At 45.6% G+C, this 18391-nt stretch overlaps 1 protein-coding gene across 3 annotated transcripts in view; it reads right to left on the bottom strand.

The window, feature by feature from the left end:
- itpr2 (inositol 1,4,5-trisphosphate receptor, type 2) overlaps positions 1-18391 on the bottom strand; it is a 472778-nt gene that overhangs the window by 385673 nt on the left and 68714 nt on the right. For all 3 annotated transcript variants that reach the window (XM_041202236.1, XM_041202237.1, XM_041202238.1), the window contains exons 6-9: positions 12579-12677; positions 12409-12492; positions 12157-12303; positions 9174-9269 (exon numbers count right to left, since the gene is read on the bottom strand). In XM_041202236.1, coding sequence (XP_041058170.1) covers positions 9174-9269; positions 12157-12303; positions 12409-12492; positions 12579-12677 — 426 coding nt within the window. The remainder of the gene's footprint in view (positions 1-9173; positions 9270-12156; positions 12304-12408; positions 12493-12578; positions 12678-18391) is intronic.

Genomic DNA, 18391 nt, shown 5'->3' with positions numbered 1-18391 from the left:
GGGAATGAATCAGAGAATGGCTGTCCCTCAAGCTTTTGTTTAGCTGAAAGAGGCACAATGCGTGGGCATGTTCTTTTTGCTTGCAAAGGACAGGGCCCTGTGTGTGAATATATGGAGCTTCTAGCGCACACAAGTGAGCCACACTGCGAGCCCAACTGATACTCGTAAACAAATTGTCAGTGTAATGCTTAGCACAGTCAGGATTGCTTAGCAAGTGTTGTCCAATTATGGGATCACGCCTAATGTTAGGCGCTATATTCGGAGTTTTGCAAGCACAGGGTGATTGAGTACCTGTTGAGTTGACCGGTTGAGTGCATGTTGCAAACAGCTGGAGGGTCATGCTGTTTGATACGACTCCCCAGTCAGCACCCTCTTCTCGTGCAGTATAAAAAGTTCCCCTTGAGATTTGGTATTCTTGCGAATCTATACTGGCGAGTACAAGACAAAAGGCTTGTCTCTTATCGCGTAGCAAATTATTTCACTGCACCCTACCTATCTCCTCACTCCTTTACATTTATTAAGATGCTCAGTCAGGTTTCAAAACCAAAATACTGCAGATGCTGGAAATCTAGAAATATAAACAGAAAATGCTGGAAGTACTCAGAGGGTCAGGCAGCCTCCTTGGGTGCAATCCGACTGCATCAGCTGCTGCCTCACTGAACCAGGTACTAACACTGAGCGTGAAGCATCTGCACCTGTCAAAATTCTGCCACCTCTTCCCCAAGGGGAACCCGGTCACCAATGCACAAATAATCTCTATTGTGAACACCTTCCTTCAAAAAGGGAGATGTGCGATTTGCACAGCATCTTATGTTTCCCAGAAACATCTCAAAGTGCTTCACATCACAGTGAATTACCCTGAAGTGAAGTGACTGCTGGTATGTAGATAAACACAGTAACCAGGGAAGCCATTTGCACACAGCAAGATCCCTGGAACAGCAATGAGATCTATGATCAGTTGATTTCTCTCTCATAACATTGATTGAGGGGCTAAGGGTGGAATCACCCCAGATTTGCACTTAAGTGTAGTAACGGGTGGGAAAAAAGACATTTTACCCAGCGGCTGCAATGGCGGCTTTTCACCCTGTGTGATCCCAATGCCACCTCATTAATCATGCGTTCCCGGTAAACATGGCATTTCAATAGCGAGTAGGCTCTCATTCATCCCCCACCTTGCCACTTCCCCACACTGGGCACCATATGTAAAGTGCAGCGTGCACACCTATCAGTACTTCCAGCCCAGGACTGCTGCACAGAAGACATGGCCCTGAAAGGCAAGCAAACTGCAGCCCCCCCGATTCAGTGACACATCCTTGGGACACCCTCTGGACACCACTGGAGCTCACCGTGATGTCCCTTACCTCCGCTCTGGCCATAGGAGACCCATCGGTGTCACCACTCTGGCTTCAGATGCGATGGCAGTGGTGATCAGTGCCAATGCTGCACAGAAGCATTCTGCCATCTGTACAGAAGAAGTCTGCCATCCAGTGCAGAAAATGAATGATCTCATCCATGCTGCACGGGTAAAGCAACCATCCCATCACTCTAAACTCACACTCAAGGCCATCACGCATTCACTTGCATCTCACTCACTGCCAGCTCAAGGGACATCACCACTCACTCTCTCACACACCCTCACATAACCATCTGGCCTCATCTTCTCTGGAGACTGCCTCCTCAGCCCTCACCCTCTTAAGGCCACTTGTACAGATCAACATGCCCCACACACACACACCCTGGGACACCCCCCTTCCTCAATAATGCCCTAGCCCTACAGCACTTCCCTGGCCTGAGGCCACTTCTCCCCCTTCCCCAAGCAAGCCCTAGACCTCCAGCCATTAAAAAGCCACCTCCACCTTACGGCAGGCCTTGTAAGTAGAGACCTGCCTGTGGGCCCCCCCTAAAAGTGATGTGGTGCTGCCTGTGAAGCCTGGTGCTGATGACTATAAGTGCTGCCTGAAGCAGGGTAGGCAAACAAACCTCAAAATCCCAAGTGAAGTGTAGCTCGCCAAGTGCATCTGACCCTTCGATTGGGTCAATCGAGGCCAACGGTATTCACTACGTAGCTCTCGGGCTGACTATGACCCACACGAGACTTTTCTGCATCCCCTTCGCCAACCCTCCCACCTGCCGACCCTTGCCCCCCGCCGACCCTCTTGCTCCCCAGTCCTACCTCTTGCCGAACCTCCTCCTCCTGAATCTTGGCGGTGAGCATGGACTCGGGGGAGGGCGGTGAGAGGCAGGATGCAAGGAAGGAGGAAGTAAGAGAGAAGGTTGTGGGGAAGGGTACAGGAGGAGCTGTGAGTAGGAGGGAAGTGGCGAGCAGGAGGTTTAGTGAGTGGGATGCAAGTAGAAAGAGTTACTAAGTTATCAAGAGTTAGTAAGTTATTAAACACATTAACTGTACAACTGGCATACTGTATACAGTTAATGTGTTTATCTTTTAAAATAATTTTTGTTTTATGTACCAAGATAACTTTTCGAAGAAATAAATTGTAATAAATCGAAGTATTTTTTAAAATTCTATTTGAGGCCCGATTAAAAATTTCCAATATCCCAAATGGCCCTCACCATTTTTCTAATGAGTATCACTGGGCTTCAGGCCAACCCCAGTGAGATTTTCCCTGAAAGTGTATCAAGTCCACACTGACGTCCAATTAACAAGGCGTCTTCTGAAAGCTCCCCCGAGCAAGTGTTATTTAATCGTGGTACATCAAAACCATTACTGGACCCACTGCCACCTCTATCTCAAACAGAGGTTACAGGCAAGCAAACTGGAGAAGGTGATGCAGCTGATTCCATGTTCCTCAAATGCAGGGGTATGGGATTCCAATGGTAAAGCCCCATCATCCATCCACTGGAACCTAGCACAAGCTCAGCCACATGATGCTGAACCAGGGGTTTGCCTTGTTCAAACATCTCGGCTACCCACCAGGCGAACCCAGAAAGCTGAGTGCAGGGGAGACCGAGTGGTCAACAGGCACCACAAAAAACAACATTAGACCAAAGTACTTTCACTTACCACTCCCTTTGATTCTAAGTGATCATTCTGATAATCCGAATTAACCTGAGAACAAGGCAGCACATTCAAAGTTGGAGGACAAAAATAAAAAGGGGGAGTAAATGTTCTTAGGGTGGCAGAGGTTTGGGGCGAACCCCAATGATGCCTGCAATCGAGGTTCCTCTTGAACCTGGAGCAGCCAGACACAGAACCCCAGAGAAAATTCATCCCCAATATCGTAGCTGTGGCAAAAGCTCAGCAGCAATATTAAATCAAAAATATATCAGAAAACAAATGTTCCTTCTGTGGTGGCTCCTCAATATTTTGTGACTGTGCTGTGTTATCACTAGGAGATTACAATGCAGCTAAAAGTGATATTACATTCATCAATGGCGTTGGTGATGTCCTATCAGAGGATCCATCAGGTCGGCTCAGCGCCAGCACTCTCTCGCCTTGGTGTCAAGGGCCTAATCCAGGAGGTACACTGGCACTCGGATATAGCACTGAGGGAGTGCCATACTATCAGAGGTGATGGGGTTTTGAGACACTTTGCCCTGTCTAACCTATCTTGGTGCTTTAGGTGGACATTAATGACCCCACTATCATCCCATACCCAATTCAAAGAGGAAAGTACGAGGCTGACACTCCTCCCTCAACCACCACCAAAAGATATAATTTGGTCTGTCGCCTGACTGTGCTTTATGGGATCTAGTTCTGCCGACATTGGCTGACATGTTGCGTACATCTGAACAGTACCTGCACTTCGAAAAATGGATTGTGAAGCAATTTGAGACATCCTGGAGATGTGCCAAGAGCATTATATAAAACGTTCATAAATGTAAATCTACTGAAGTGAACATAGGAACAAGAGTAGGCCATTTGGCCCTTTGAGCCTGATCCACCAGTCAATTAGATCATAGCTGATCATCTACCTCAACGCCACTTTCCCACAATATCCCCATATCCCTTGACATCATTAGTATCCAGAAATCTACCGATTTCTGTCTTGAACATGCTCAATGATTGAGCTTCCTCAGCCCCCTGGGATAGAGAATTCCAGAGGATCACCACCCTCAGTGAAGAAATTTCTCCTCATCTCAGTCTTAAATGGCCTACCCATTATCCTGAGACACATTCCCCGGTTTTAGACTCACCAGCCAGGGGAAATATCTTATCCACATCCACCCTGTCACACCCTGTAAGAATTTTGTAAGTTCCAATGAGGTCACCCCTCGTTCTTCAAAACTCTAGATAATAAAGGTCCAGTCTCCCCAATCTTTCCTCATAAAACAATCCCACTATCCCAGGAATTAATCTGGTGAAACTCCAGTGCACTCCCTCTGTGGCAAGTATATCCTTCCTTAGATAAGGAGACCAAAACTGCACACGATATTCCAGGTGTGGTCTCGCCAAGGATTTATACAATTGCAGCAAGACATCTTTACTCCTGCACTCAAATCCCCTTGCAATAAAAGGCCAACGTACAATTTGCCTTAACAAAAACAGAATTACCTGGAAAAACTCAGCAGGTCTGGCAGCATCGGCGGAGAAGAAAAGAGTTGACGTTTCGAGTCCTCATGACCCTTCGACAGAACTTGAGTGGATTTCCAGCATCCGCAGTTTTTTTGTTTTTATCTCTGTGTACAATTTGCCTTCCTAATTTACTTGCTGCACCTGCATGCTAGCTTTTAGTGACTCATGAACAAGGACATCCAGGTCCCTTTGTACATTAACTCTTCCCAGTCTCTCACTGGCCAGAATCTTCGACTCAGTGAGTGGGGCCCGCTCGCCAATGCATAAAACAACACATGTTATGTTGGGCACGCGTCCCAACGTCACCGTGCGTCATTCAGATCTTCAGTTCGGCAGGTGCGCACCGGAGTCAGCTGCATGCCTGCCGAACTGTCTAAGGCCTGTTAAGGCCATTAATGAACTAATTAAGCCTATTGAGAAAACTGCTCGTCCAACCTCAAGGTTGGTGGGCAGGCGAAGAGCCCAGGCGGCATTCACGTTTTTCATGAAACCTCATCCACGGGCGGGATGAGGCTTCATGAATGATTTATAAGTGAAATACAGATTTTCATTAAAATTCATAGACATGTCCCAGCTCACGTGACGCTTTCACATGAGGGGACATGTCCTAAATTTTTTTCTTTATTAAAATTTTTGAAACTCAAACTGATCTCCCTGAGGCAGCTCTGTGCTTCAGGGAGATTTCTGTGCTCTTTCGCGCACATGCATGATAGAGCATAGGGCCCGACTCAGCCTCCTCCCCCACCCGCACAGGGAGCGCTCAGCACTTTCGGGTGAGCGTCACGCTGGGCGGGCCTTAATTGACCTGCCCTTGTAAAGTGGCGGCGCGCAGCTGATCACGGGCAGCAATTGGCTGGGCGCCCGCCAACGCCCGATCCTGCCCAAACCCCCCCCGACGGGGAGAAAATTCTCCCCACCATTTCAAAAATACTCTGCATTCTTGTTTTTCTACCAAGTAAATAACTTCACAATTATTCACATTATATTCCATCTGCCATGTTCTAGCCCATTCACTTAGTCTGTCCAAGTCCTGTTGAAGCCTCCTTGTATCCTCCTCACAACTTACATTCCCACCTAGTTTGATGTCATCAGCAAAAATTCAATATAAATTCTTCAACGTGCTCCTTAATTAGGCGATGACAATGATACAACAAAATAAGGGGTGGAATGTATTTCAATAAATAACGTGGTCACAAAAAGAAAATTTAATATGCTGACATTAAGTATCTGAGAAATGAAGCATTGAGATGTCCAATCCACATCCAATCTTTTACCTACATCCTCCCAATGGGAACGTGCAGCAGGAAGCCATTCCGGCCAGAGTCACATCGGACACAAAGGAAGCAGCCTGTGGTTGTCAGAAGCCGACCATCATCACAGCCCCAGAACATTGCTCAGGAGTTCCTTGGAGCACGGTCCCCAGCCAACCATCTTCAGTGGTACCATCAGTGCCTTTCTCTCCCTCATAAAATCAGAAGCAGGGCTGTTCACTGGCAATTCTAAGATGTTCAAAGGCTATGCCAGCCAACAGCAGTCTTATATTCAAGAAAGTCAGTTGGTGAAGTATAGAACTGGAGCCAACCTTTACTCAGTCTTACATTTACTTGTAGAGTGAAACATTACAAGCGTATGCCTCCTAACTCAACCACACTCCCCGCTGCTCCAGTTTCAGTGAGTGTATCTTTAGATCTGCTCAAGTGAAAACCCAATAAATGCTCTCCACCTGCATATAATTAATCTCAATTAATATACAATTAACAGGCAGGACCAGGGTTGGACAGGCACTGGACAGGTTAACACTGATTCCATATAAATGCCAAGCAATGACCACTACCAACCAGAAAAGGCTAAACCACCAAAGTAGAGTTGTCGCTACCAACATCTTGGATATCGTTATTGACCAGGTGCATAACCGGACCAACAATATCAACACTGGGCTACGAAAGCAGGACAGAGGCTGGACACTGTGCAATGACTCCCCAATGTCCCTCCACCATTTGCAAGGCTGGTTCAGATCGTGACGATATACTGACCACATGCTTAGGTGGATGCAGCCATAGCAACAACAAAGACACCATCCAAGATAATGTAGTTTGCTTAATTGATGCACCTGCCACTGGACCCAATGTCCATCCCCTCCATCACTGGCTCACTGCGTGTGCATTATGTAATAGCTCCATACACTGCAGCAATTCAGTAACCTGATCCTAGGATAACAGCAGCAATAACATGAGAGCACCATCACCTGCAAGTTATCCTCCAGTTACACACCATCCTGATTTGAACATACACTGCCTTTCCTTTGTCATTGCTGGCTCAGTATTCTGACATTCCCAACTGGGAACACCATCACCATAGAAACTGCAGTGGGTCAAAGAGAAAGCCTATCAATTGGACGGTCATGAATGGACAATGAATACAATCTCACTAATAGCTCATTATTATAAAGGAGTGCTTCTGAAATTTAAACAACGAAATATGCAACTCTAAACTCACTAAGGAGGACAAGACAATTATTTATTTCCAGGCCCATTTCACTGTATACAGTGAAATGGGCCTGGAAATAAATAATTGTCTTGTCCTCTCCTTAGTGAGTTTAGAGTTGCATATTTCGTTGTTTAAATTTCAGAAGCACTCCTTTATAATAATGAGCTATTAGTGAGATTGTATTCATTGTCCATCCATGACCGTCCAATTGATAGGCCATACAACTGGACAGTTTAAGAGGCAACACTGCTTACACTTGCTCCAAGTGTGAGTACCCCACCACCAGCCACCAAGGGGAAGCCCAGGCAGTTGCCAGGGCAACCCAAGGGCGACGATTCTCCCCATTTCCCTTCGCTTTCCGCTCACGACCTAAGGATTTCACGGCATACAGTGGAAGAAGATCAGCCCTCAGGTTTCCAATATAACAAAATCTAGGCCAAGAGAGTGCAGCACTGTCAAATCCACTGTCATTCAGGTGAGGCCTAAAGTCGAGGTCCTGTTTGCCTTTCCCAGGAGGGCCTAAAAGATTCTGTGGTACTATTTGAAGAGCAGGGGGAGCTCTCACAGCATCCGGGCCAATATTTCTCCCTCAAGCAAACATCACTAAAACTGATTAGCTGGTCATTATCACATTGCTGCTCGTGGGATCTTGCTGCACCCAAATTAGCTGCCAGGTTTGCTACACTTTAGTGGCTTCACTTCAAAACTAATTCATTTGTTGTAAAGCATGTCGGGGCATCCTGAAGTTGAAAAAGCCATTGAATAAACGCAGGATCTTTCGTTACGGGTAGATATAAGGGGCTCGATTTTCAGGTACTGTTGGGGCTGTGATCGGAGGCAGACGGAAGCTATGAATAGCCCCACCAGTTGGCATGCCAGTTTCCTTGCTCCCACCTGTCCCCAGCCATTTTTATAGAGGCAGGATTTGTGGGGAAGGAGGGGGGGTGTGGGGGGAAGAAGAGGGGGGAACGAGTGGGGATGATGTTGGGGTGCCGCAGGGCTACACACCCACGCAGGGCTGGTATCCAATCCAGATAACTAACCACCCCTGCAAACCAACTAAGGAGGCCAACTGGGATTTTCCAAGTTGGCCTCCAAGTTCCCCTGCAGGTAGCAGGGGGCAGTTTAGCTGCCTGAAGACTGTCAGGGCCAGGGCAGAGGGCACAGAGGAGGGGGATCAGTGTTCCAGATAGGCCTAGATGTCACCCTGCCTGTCTGGGTGCGACAGCAGCTGCAGGTCACCCAGTAGATGGGTCCCCCCCAACCCCCTTACAGCTGTGCAAAGGCAGCCTGGCTGTAAAAACCACTTAAAAATTTCGCTTTAAGCAAAGTTGGAGAGAGGACACCTCCATTTTGAAGCACCCTCTCTCTCACTTACCTGCCATGGCATCCTGCTGCTCCTTTCAAGCTGAAAAGGCCTCCGCTTGGCCTTCCAGCTTTGAGAGACTGCCCTCTGTCCTTAATTGGACAGCGAGCCCGCCCTCTGGCCATTAGCTGACCAATTTGGGGAAAATCACAGTGAGTGGCCATTTCCCCAGATGGTGCGAGATCCTGGCCCACATTTCAGCCTGATGGCTAGTCCCAGTAGCCCATAGGGAAAATCCTGCATAAGCTATTGACATTTCAAATAAAAACTGTTTGGAATAGATAACCAAGCACTTACAAATATCCTAATGGGAAGTTCATCAAAGCAAGATGACAATGTATGATAGGATCAGTGCAGAGCAGGGAAACAGAAAGGTTATGACTGCTGAATGCTCCCTTTGGGTCAGTGACCTCTTAAAGATAAGCTCAACAGACATCAAAATAGGTAATGAATGCATTCCGAAGAAGAGTCAAACATATCTCGCTCTTCACAGACGCTGCCAGACCTAAGTTTTTCCGGCATTTCCTGTTTGTATTTCAGATCTCCAGCATCTGCAGTATTTTGCTTTTCTCAAAATTGCAAGTAACAAAGCTGATGAGTAGTAGTGTGTGTTCAGGCTGCAGTCAGAACCTTCCTCTAGTTGAGGATGAGGAACAACCGCACACTCAAAATGAGTGCTCAAAGAAAACTATAACCCCTCTAAGTGATGTATCTACTGTTCAAAAAGATCTAATTACTATCAGCATGGAAGTATTCTTTTGCTGATGAACTGTACAATTTTCCTACCTCTGCAGCCAAGTAGTTTCCTGTAGCCAGATGTTTGAACCTAAACAGGCTATTCCAGTGTCCCGCTCCACTCCGACACGGGTCATGGTGCACCACCTGCAAGAGGAAACTCTCCAATTAATCAAATAAACAATAGGACTCATTCCCAGTAAAATGTGGGAAATGGAGAAATGAAACAGATCAACATGGGCTACTGAGCTTTGAGCAGGATGATTCTCGCTCATGGTTAGACTCAACCACCATATCCATGCTGTGGGGGAACATGGGATTTTGGAACACAAACACTGAAAATACGATCAAAGAAAGTGTTACTCATATTCCATTATTAATGGAAATGAGAGATTTTTTATATTCAATGTGCTGCAATAGATTTTTGTTTGGCTGAATTTTAAACTTGTACTTTCTATTGTTAGAAACAGCATTTGAGGGATTAGCACCCAAAGACACACAAGAGGGGTGAAAGGAAGGGTAAAACTTGCAAAGTTACGGGGGAGATAGTTGTGTAGTGGTAATGTCACTGGGCTAGTAATCCAGAGACCAAGGCTAATGTTCTGGAATTTAAATTCAAACAGCAAAATCTGGAACTAAAAGCTAGTCTCAGTAATGGTGGTCAGGGCAACAATCATCGGTTGTCATAAAAACCCATCTGGTTCACCAATGTCCTTTAGGGAATGAAATCTGCTGTCCTTACCCAGTCTGGCCTACATGTAACTCCAGACCCACAGCAATGTGGTTGACCCTTAATTGCCCTCTGAAATGGCCTAATAAACCACTCAGTTCAAGGGCAATTAGGGATAGGCAACAAATGCCCACATCCCATGAAAGAATAAATATTTTGTAAAAACTTGACACTAATCCATCTCCAACTTGCAGAAGGCAGATCAAGTAATTAAAATCACTTCAGGAAAATGCATGACTCCGTCTCAACACAATTTTTGTTTCTAACATATCAGACAAGTAAAAGGAGATGGGAATGGTCTGAGCTCTAAGGTAAGTCCCATTTTTGCATTTCTTGTGGGCCAAGAGAAACATACGTACGACCCCCAAGTCCTACAAGCTTATCTGCACCCAATCGGTCCCCTGTGACTGACCCCTGTCCCGGGGGCATCACAAGGTTTGGATTGCTATGGCCAACACAAGGTGTGAAGTGCTTGAATGCTGGAGTCACTGCATTCAAACAGCTCTCCTTTCTACTGTCTGAGATTGCCTTTCTGTTCAGCAGTCAAGAGAGAAGTGTAGCCACGTGAGGTACTGTTACAGTTCACTCAGGGACTCGAGTCTCTGAAGCCACAGGCAGTGATGGTAGAGGCTCTAACATTCATAAACATCGTATGACTGACCAGGAATCTCTCCCACTCTTACCGCCAGCCGTTGGCATGTGTTGGAAGGATTTTCAGGCTGATAATTAATCTGTTTGGTGGCATTATGAATGCGCCCACAAGTCATGGAGTGGGACTCAAACCCAGAGCTTCTGGCTCAGGGGCAGGGACACTACCCACTGCACCACAAGACCTCCAGAGCCGTGTGTGGATGCCTGTTAATGTAAGTGGATGCTGTCATCCATTTCCTTCTGTTTCAGTAGAACATCAAATGAGGACTAAGTCTCAGCATGAGGTAGGCTATTTAAGACTGAGATAAGGAGGAATTTCTTCACTCAGAGGGTGGTGAATCTTTGGAATTCTCTACCACAGGGGGCTGTGGAAGTCCAATCATTGAGTATGTTCAAGACAGAAATCAATAGATTTCTGAATACTAATCACATCAAGGGGTATGGGAAGAGTGTGCGAAAGTGGCATTGAGGGAGATAATCAGCCATGATCTGATGGAGTGGCAGAGCAGACTCGACTGGCCTACCCCTGCTCCTATGTTCTGTGGTGAAGCTTGGCTAAGGACGCAGTGACAGCTTAGCAGCCAGAAAGAAGTGTTTTAAGCTTTGTGCCAGGCCAAAATGAAATTGCAGCTGCTCAAGTCCAGACTTGGGGAGATGGCAAGTGGAGTCTTCATTATTTTGTATACAGAGGAAGGTAACTGAATACGTGGTTTTTTTTTAATCATTCATGGGATGTGGGCATCACTGGCTAGGCCAGCATTTATTGCCCACCCTTGAGAAGGTGACGGTGAGCTGCCTTCTTGAACCTCTGCAGACCATGTGGAGTAGGTACACCCACAATGCTGTTTGGGAGGGAGTTCCAGGATTTTGACGCAGCAACAGTGAAGGAACGGCGATATATTTCCAAGTCAGGATGGTGAGTGGCTTGGAGGGGAACTTCCAGGTGGTGATGTTCCTAGCTACCTCCTTGTCCTTGACTTCTAGGTGGTAGAGGTCATAGGTTTGGAAGGTGCTGTCGAAAGAGCCTTGGTGAATTCCTGCAGTGCATTTTGTAGATGGTACACACTGCTGCTACTGTGCATTGGGGGTGGAGGGAGTGAATGTTTGTGGTGGTGGAATGGGTACCAATTAGGCGGGCTGCTTTCTAATGTTTTATACTGTAGATGGTTTATTGAGCTCTGTTATTTAAACAAAATAATTAGTTAGCTTCAAATCTGAATCTCTGTCTGACTTGAGAGTTCAGTGTACCTTTCTAAAGAGCGGAAAATCACATGGGGAATACCCAATACAGTCAAGCAATCCATGTATACAGAGCGTGGCGTCTCTAATCTGATCACTGCATGTCTCTGTTATTTAGGCATAAACTGGAAAAGCTAGGGTGCATTCCAGCTCATAAGGAGCACAAGGTCTACCTACCAGGGTGGTCAGTAAAGCAAAACTGGTGAAATTACCTGGTGTAAAAAAAAGCCCAGAACATGGTTGTTGTGAGACAGGTAGGTCAACCCTTTGAGCAGATCACCAGTGAGGGAATACTCCACTCATTCACATCTCCAAGAAAGGCACTGACTTAAATCATTACATCATGAATCAAAATAAAAGACTGAAAGAAATTTTAAGAATACATATTATGCACAATTGGTTTCCGGGTTCTACCTCAATTTCCCAGAGTGCTTTGGAGCTTGTCGCGGAGGTTGCTGACTGGCGCAGTGTGGTTCTCAGGAAGATGTGTTGCTGTTTCTTGTACTCGTCGCAGGTTAGGAACTTTTCTTGCTCCGCGTGGAAAAGCCTCACCACGTCACCCTGCAGATTGACAGCGGCAACAGGTTACATTACGACTTTGAATCGATCCTCGGAACAAATCAGATCCAAAGCTAAAGGAAGACAAAACGAGGAAAAAGCACCGACCCCTTTCAGAACATCGTCACGATAGTCACTGTGCTTCATGAACAACGCAATCTTCCAACTGGTGTTGCAATTCACAGCGTTCACCTGATATTAAAAAAAATTTGGTTAATTTTGTCATTGGTATTGCCAACAGGAAACAGTTCCCCAATAATTGGGTCATTTTGACTTACCTCCTTACAGCCTGGGTTGTCTAGTAATTCGTGATTGCTAGCATGCAATGGCTGTCCAGCGTTGACCGGATTCAAGACCACTTTGTCTCCCACAACAACCTATATGCCGGAATAAAGGAAAGGAGCTAACCGATTCAGTTAGGATTCCCCCATCCAAGGTCTCCAACCATTTTCATCATCATCCAGTCACAATTTTACTGTTGTTTCGTAGTACAGAACCTGAATCTTACTGAAGAGAGGCATATTGACAATTTTTGTTGTCTTGCACTCATCAGGGCAAATGCAAGAATGCCAAATTTGAAAAGGTCACAAAAATTTATGCTACAGGAGAAAAGGGTGCTGATTGGTTGGCACGTCAACTCTGATTGGTTGAGACATATTATGTTCAAGCCTTGCGCCTTTTATGAATTAGTCAGGAGCTTGCGGAGCCTATAGCTCCCCATTGTTATCTCCATGGCAATGCCTCATCCAGAGACAACTTGCCAACCAATCAACATCTTTTTCTCATGTAGTATAAATTAGTGTGGTCATTTGAAATTTGGCATTCCTTTTTTTGTCCTGATGAGTGCAAGATGAAAAGCTTCAGCAACATGCCTCTCTTTTCAGCAAGTTTACTGTTCTAATGCTTGCATATAGAGCTATACAGAAAGTACAGCACAGAAACAGGCCATTCAGCCCAACTGGTCCAATCTAGGTGTTTATGCTCTTCATGAGCCTCCTCCCACCATACATGATCTGACACATCCTTCTATTCTTTTCTCCCACTTTCTCACGAATGGATGTAGTTTCAGTCATTTCAGAGGTGTAATATTTCTCCCAGTGTTTTTGGAAGTGCTGATAAGAATCCATACAGACAGATATTAGGTTACAGCCTGAGATCCCCGACTGATCTCTGCCAAAGAGGGCTTCACTCTCATTTCTCATATAAGTGATTTTTAAAAATATATGTATATTTGAACACATTTCTTTAGGGTTGATTGCCATGCTCTCCCAACCGAGGGTTACATTCTGCTACAGGAGTCTTGGTCAGAACTTCACCAGTTTAAATTTCCTTTGAATGCCAACTCCTTGGCCTGTTTGGGATTTGAAGTGGCACCTGGTTGATGGAGGAGATGCAGGATGGTGCAGCTGGCACCGAGAGAAGGCTGGTGGCAGCGAGGCAAGAGATGTTAAAAGGTTCTTGCAGCAACTGAGGGAGAAGGGCAGCAGAGAACCAGACTTTAAGTGCCTTGGGATATATTATCATTAAGGCACTATATAAACACGTTGCTTCCTCTTGGGGCTTGGAGCTGCATTCTTGCTCCTCCTGGTCTCCCTGGTTCCTAAATCCGTGAGGAAGTCATTGGGAATCCCATGTAGGTCCCAGGACAATGATCAGTGTTTATTAAAGAGAATCCCCCCCCCGCCCCCAACTCCCCCCCCACCCCCCCGGCCCCCAACCACCCACCCCCCACCCCCCACCGGCCCCCAACCACACCCCCCCCCACCCCCACCCCAACCACACCCCCCCCACCCCCCCCCCCCAACCACCGCCCCCCCCCCCCCCCACCCCCCACCAAACCACCACCAACCCCACCCCCCCGCCCCCACCTTGCCCCACATTGGAAGATTAATTCAGGGAATTGATAAGGTTAGAGCAGCCATTCATTTTAGCCATTTCTCTTCTCCACGCCATTCCTGCCAATCAAGGAAAATTAAAATTCCACTTTTCATTCCTGCCATGCTCAGGTCACAGAATATGTAAGGAAGTTGTCAATATTAATTGCACACTTGCCCACACACTGTCAGTGTGAGCAATGAGGTGAGAAGCAATGAGCGTTCCAGTGTTAGCATCTCTGCTCCTGATCACTGTATTTTGCTGACTAATTCTGCCTACAGTTTTGTAAAGAAAAACATTGCAACATTAAATTACAGAGCGCATTGTACATTTATTAGCGACCAGGTCAGCAATCGTCTCTCAACAACAACAATCCGGAACTTTCCATATCTCCACATGCTTCTGACTGTTGTGATCAACCTTGATTACTCCTTAAAAATAATTTGAATTTTGCTCCATCTTAACTTCCATTTTGTTTGACTTCAACACAGCTTTTCTGATTTCGATTGCAACTAGCTGGTGCTTGAAGGCAACCTACCTCCTGACAATTCATTACAGCTTGACCACCATTATCAGTATTAATACATGGAATAGGCTGGGTACCTTCAGGGACAGGGGAACTTCTAGATAAGCAAAGACCAAGATCCATCTAGTTCACCTTCTACCATCCTGGTAGCCACATGATACAACATGTGACGAGGGCACTCAGTAGAGTGCATACCTCCACCACACTGTGTTAACACAACATTACAATTATGCAGCTCTCCCTTGAGGTTTTTCCCTGCCTCCCCTGTAACTACAAAGCTGGATTTTTTTTTATTCATAGCTTCCATCTCACTGAGGGGGGACTTCAGACCAATCCACATCTAACAACCTGCTCCAAAAACTCTGCTCACATTTTGATAGTATGGCATATTGCACCAACCCACAACATTCTAAAACAATCGACAACATTCTCAAAAAAATGTCAATTTGCCCCACCTCCCAATGTTAACAGATCCTTTAAAAAATTCCACAATTCGGATCCAGATCTGCATCCACGCCAAAAACTAATCAATTCTTAATTGAGCCATTTCCTATCTGTGTACCAAGTTTTATTGAAATCCATCCATTCTGAGGCATATTGTTTTCAACCAGACAAATAAACAGGGGCAAAACATTACCTTGTCCCACCTTTAGTGGTGGGGGGGTAACAATGGGGATGTTGACTAATCATAGCAACCAAACTCTATCAATTTATCTACAACAGCCCCAGACATGAGGTGAGGAAAACCTCCAGTGTTGGAGAGCTTTGGGAACCATAAGACCAAAGTCACCTGATCTTCCCAAGCACATTATCCTCACCATATGTCACGTTAATTATATACTGTATCCCCAATAAATTATTTTACCATTCACTAACACCAAACTACAATAGAGGTAAGTCTTGTAGAAACTAAACAGAAAGTGTTCCAATGCCTGCACCTCAATAATTAGCAGCACAATAATTCACTTGTTTTAACTTTATATCAAATGGGGAAAACCCACTTAAAAATCAACACCTAACTGCAGTATCAGTTAGGCCTGTAGGTGATGCTATAATAGGAGTTTTCAATGTTAAAGGTCACATGTTCCCAACCCCCACCCCCAACTCTAAAAACTTTCCTTTGTGACAGACACTTCAGAACTAAAGAAAGCCCAATTGTCTCCCCCAGACAAAAGCACATGCAACTTTTAAAAGCATCCCTCCCCCCATGACATTTCTTTGCTCTCTGCAACCCCCACCAAAGGCAGCCACCAATATTTCAGGCAGCTACCCCTCTCCCCACTGCTGGTGCTGAGGAACATTCCAGGCACCACCCCCAGTGAAGCGACATTTCAGCAACCCCTTTCCCTACCATCGAACAGCCCTCTGTCCACCTGACATGAATCCTATCCTCCTTTCCACAAACACTATTCAGTGCCCCTCCCCCTCACACACTGAAAAATTATTTCAGATTACCCCATACTGAGCAGCATTTTTCCACCACCAGCTCCACTTGTACTCCTCCTCCCCTCCATCTCTCACTCCATCCTCCCTCTGTCTCCTCCATCCCTCACACCATTCTCTTCTCCCTAGCCCTCTCTCCACTAGCTCACTTCCCCATTCTCCTCCTGCCTTGCCATCCTCCTGTTTCTTTCAGTTCTACTACCCTATGTCTCCCACCTACTCCCTCCTGGGTCTCTGTTCTCTCCCTTTCCTAACGTTGACGGAGACCCCAGCGTTCGCCTCCACCTCCAGATCCAGTTATTTGCCCTAATACCCTCCAACCCTGCTTGCCCTGACTGTAATAGTTGGCCTTGACTCCCTGTGTGCTCCAACAAGGGAGATGGACTGGTATATTTACGTCTGAAGGTCAGTAACAAATTACAAATCCAGGTTTATAAATCTCTGGCACAGACCAACAATGGACTTATTCTGAACAAGTGGGTGAAACAGTGTTGATCCCAATCTTTCAAGACTGACTGCAGGTTTTGAACAAAGTGCTACCAAGGTACTTATTTTGATTTATTGAATTGCTTGATATGCACAAGAAGATTAATCACTGGTTGCAGCTGTTTCTCATGGCATGTTTTCCAGAAATATAAAAACTGTAAATAAATTTGTCACATTATTACATTCAAGAGGTCCCATGAAGGACCAACATGTTCCTCCAATCAGTGGGGTAGGTGCAAGTCTGTTTGTTGAACTTGGCAGTCTCTGTCCATCACTCAGTGTCTGCAATGACTGACTCACAATATCCAGGAGTTCCACTTCAGTCAGTGCAGGTCCAATGCACTGAACCCAATGAACACTGCAGTGACCACACATGGGTCTCAATGTACCAGCTGTGAAGATCAACATTGCTTCAGGAAGGAAGTCAGTCCCTGGCAGTAAATTTGCTGCCCTTGCAATTCCTTTCAAAATTCTACAAAAAACAACCTGAACGTAGGAGTGATAGCAAACAGTGCCAAGAACTACTTTGTGCCACAAGAGATTATATCTAGATGACTCATTTAATAAGCATGAGCAAGAAAGCACAGTCAACCATTATTTGTCAGAGAGCTCATTATGAAAGCTCCTTCGATTAGGACTATGGTTATCTAGTGGTTCTGGTACTGAAGTAGATGCAGTGTATTTGGATTTTGAAAAGGCATTTGATAAGGTGCCACATAAAAGGGCTAAAATAAAATAAATACAATAAAAGTGATCATCACGTTGGAGATAATATATTAGTGTGGATAGAGGATTGGCTAACATGAAAGTGTTGAGATAAATGAGTCATTTTCAGGTTGGCTAACTGTAATGAGTGGAGTGCCACAGGGATCAGTTCTGGGGCCTCAACTATTTACAATTTATATCCATGGCTTGGATGGAGGGACTAAGTGTATTGTATCATCAGCAAATTTGGCTACAAAGGTAGATAGGAAAGCAGGTTATGAGGAGGACACAGAGTCTGCAAAGGAATATAGCTAGGTTAAGAGAATGTACAAAAAAAATGGTAGATGGGAGTATTACATGGGACAATGTGAGGTTCCCCACTTTGGCAGGAAAATAGAACAGAATATTATTTCAATGGAGAGAGACTGCAGAATGCTGTGGATCTGGGTGTCCTTATGCATGAATCACAAAAATGTTTGCATGCAGGTACAGCAAGTAATTAGGAAGGCAAATGGAATGTTGGCCTATATTGCAAGGGGGATGGAGTATAAAAGTAGGGAAATTTTGCTTCAACTATACAAGGCATTGGTGAGACTATACCTAGAGTACAGGTTTAGGAGGGAAATAGTTGCATTAGAGGCAGTTCAGAGAAGGTTCACTAGGCTGATTCCTGGGATGGAGGGGGTGTCTTATGAGGGAAGGTTGAGCAGGTTGAGCCTATACTCATTAGAGTTTAGAAGAACGACAGGTGATCTGATTGAAATACTTAAGACTCTGACGGGGCTTTGACAGGGTAGATACTGAGAGGATGTTTCCTCTTGTGGGGGAATCTAGAACTGAAGGGCACAGTTTAAATATAAGAGGCCTCCCATTTAAGATGGAGGAAGAACTTGTTCTTTCACAGGGTTGTCAATCTTTGCAATTCTCTTCATCAGAGAACAGTGGAGGCTGGGTCATTGAGTATGTTAAAGGCCGAGTTAGACAGATTGATCCACAAAGGAGTCAAAAGTTTTCGGGGTGGGGCAGGTGGGGGGTTGGGGTACAAGCAGGAAAATG

Source organism: Carcharodon carcharias, chromosome 13 (genome assembly GCF_017639515.1).
Source record: "Carcharodon carcharias isolate sCarCar2 chromosome 13, sCarCar2.pri, whole genome shotgun sequence".
NCBI classification, from domain to species: Eukaryota; Metazoa; Chordata; class Chondrichthyes; order Lamniformes; family Lamnidae; genus Carcharodon; species Carcharodon carcharias.
The sequence above is the reverse complement of the archived record's forward strand: the minus strand, read 5'-3'. Positions and strand labels throughout refer to the sequence as shown.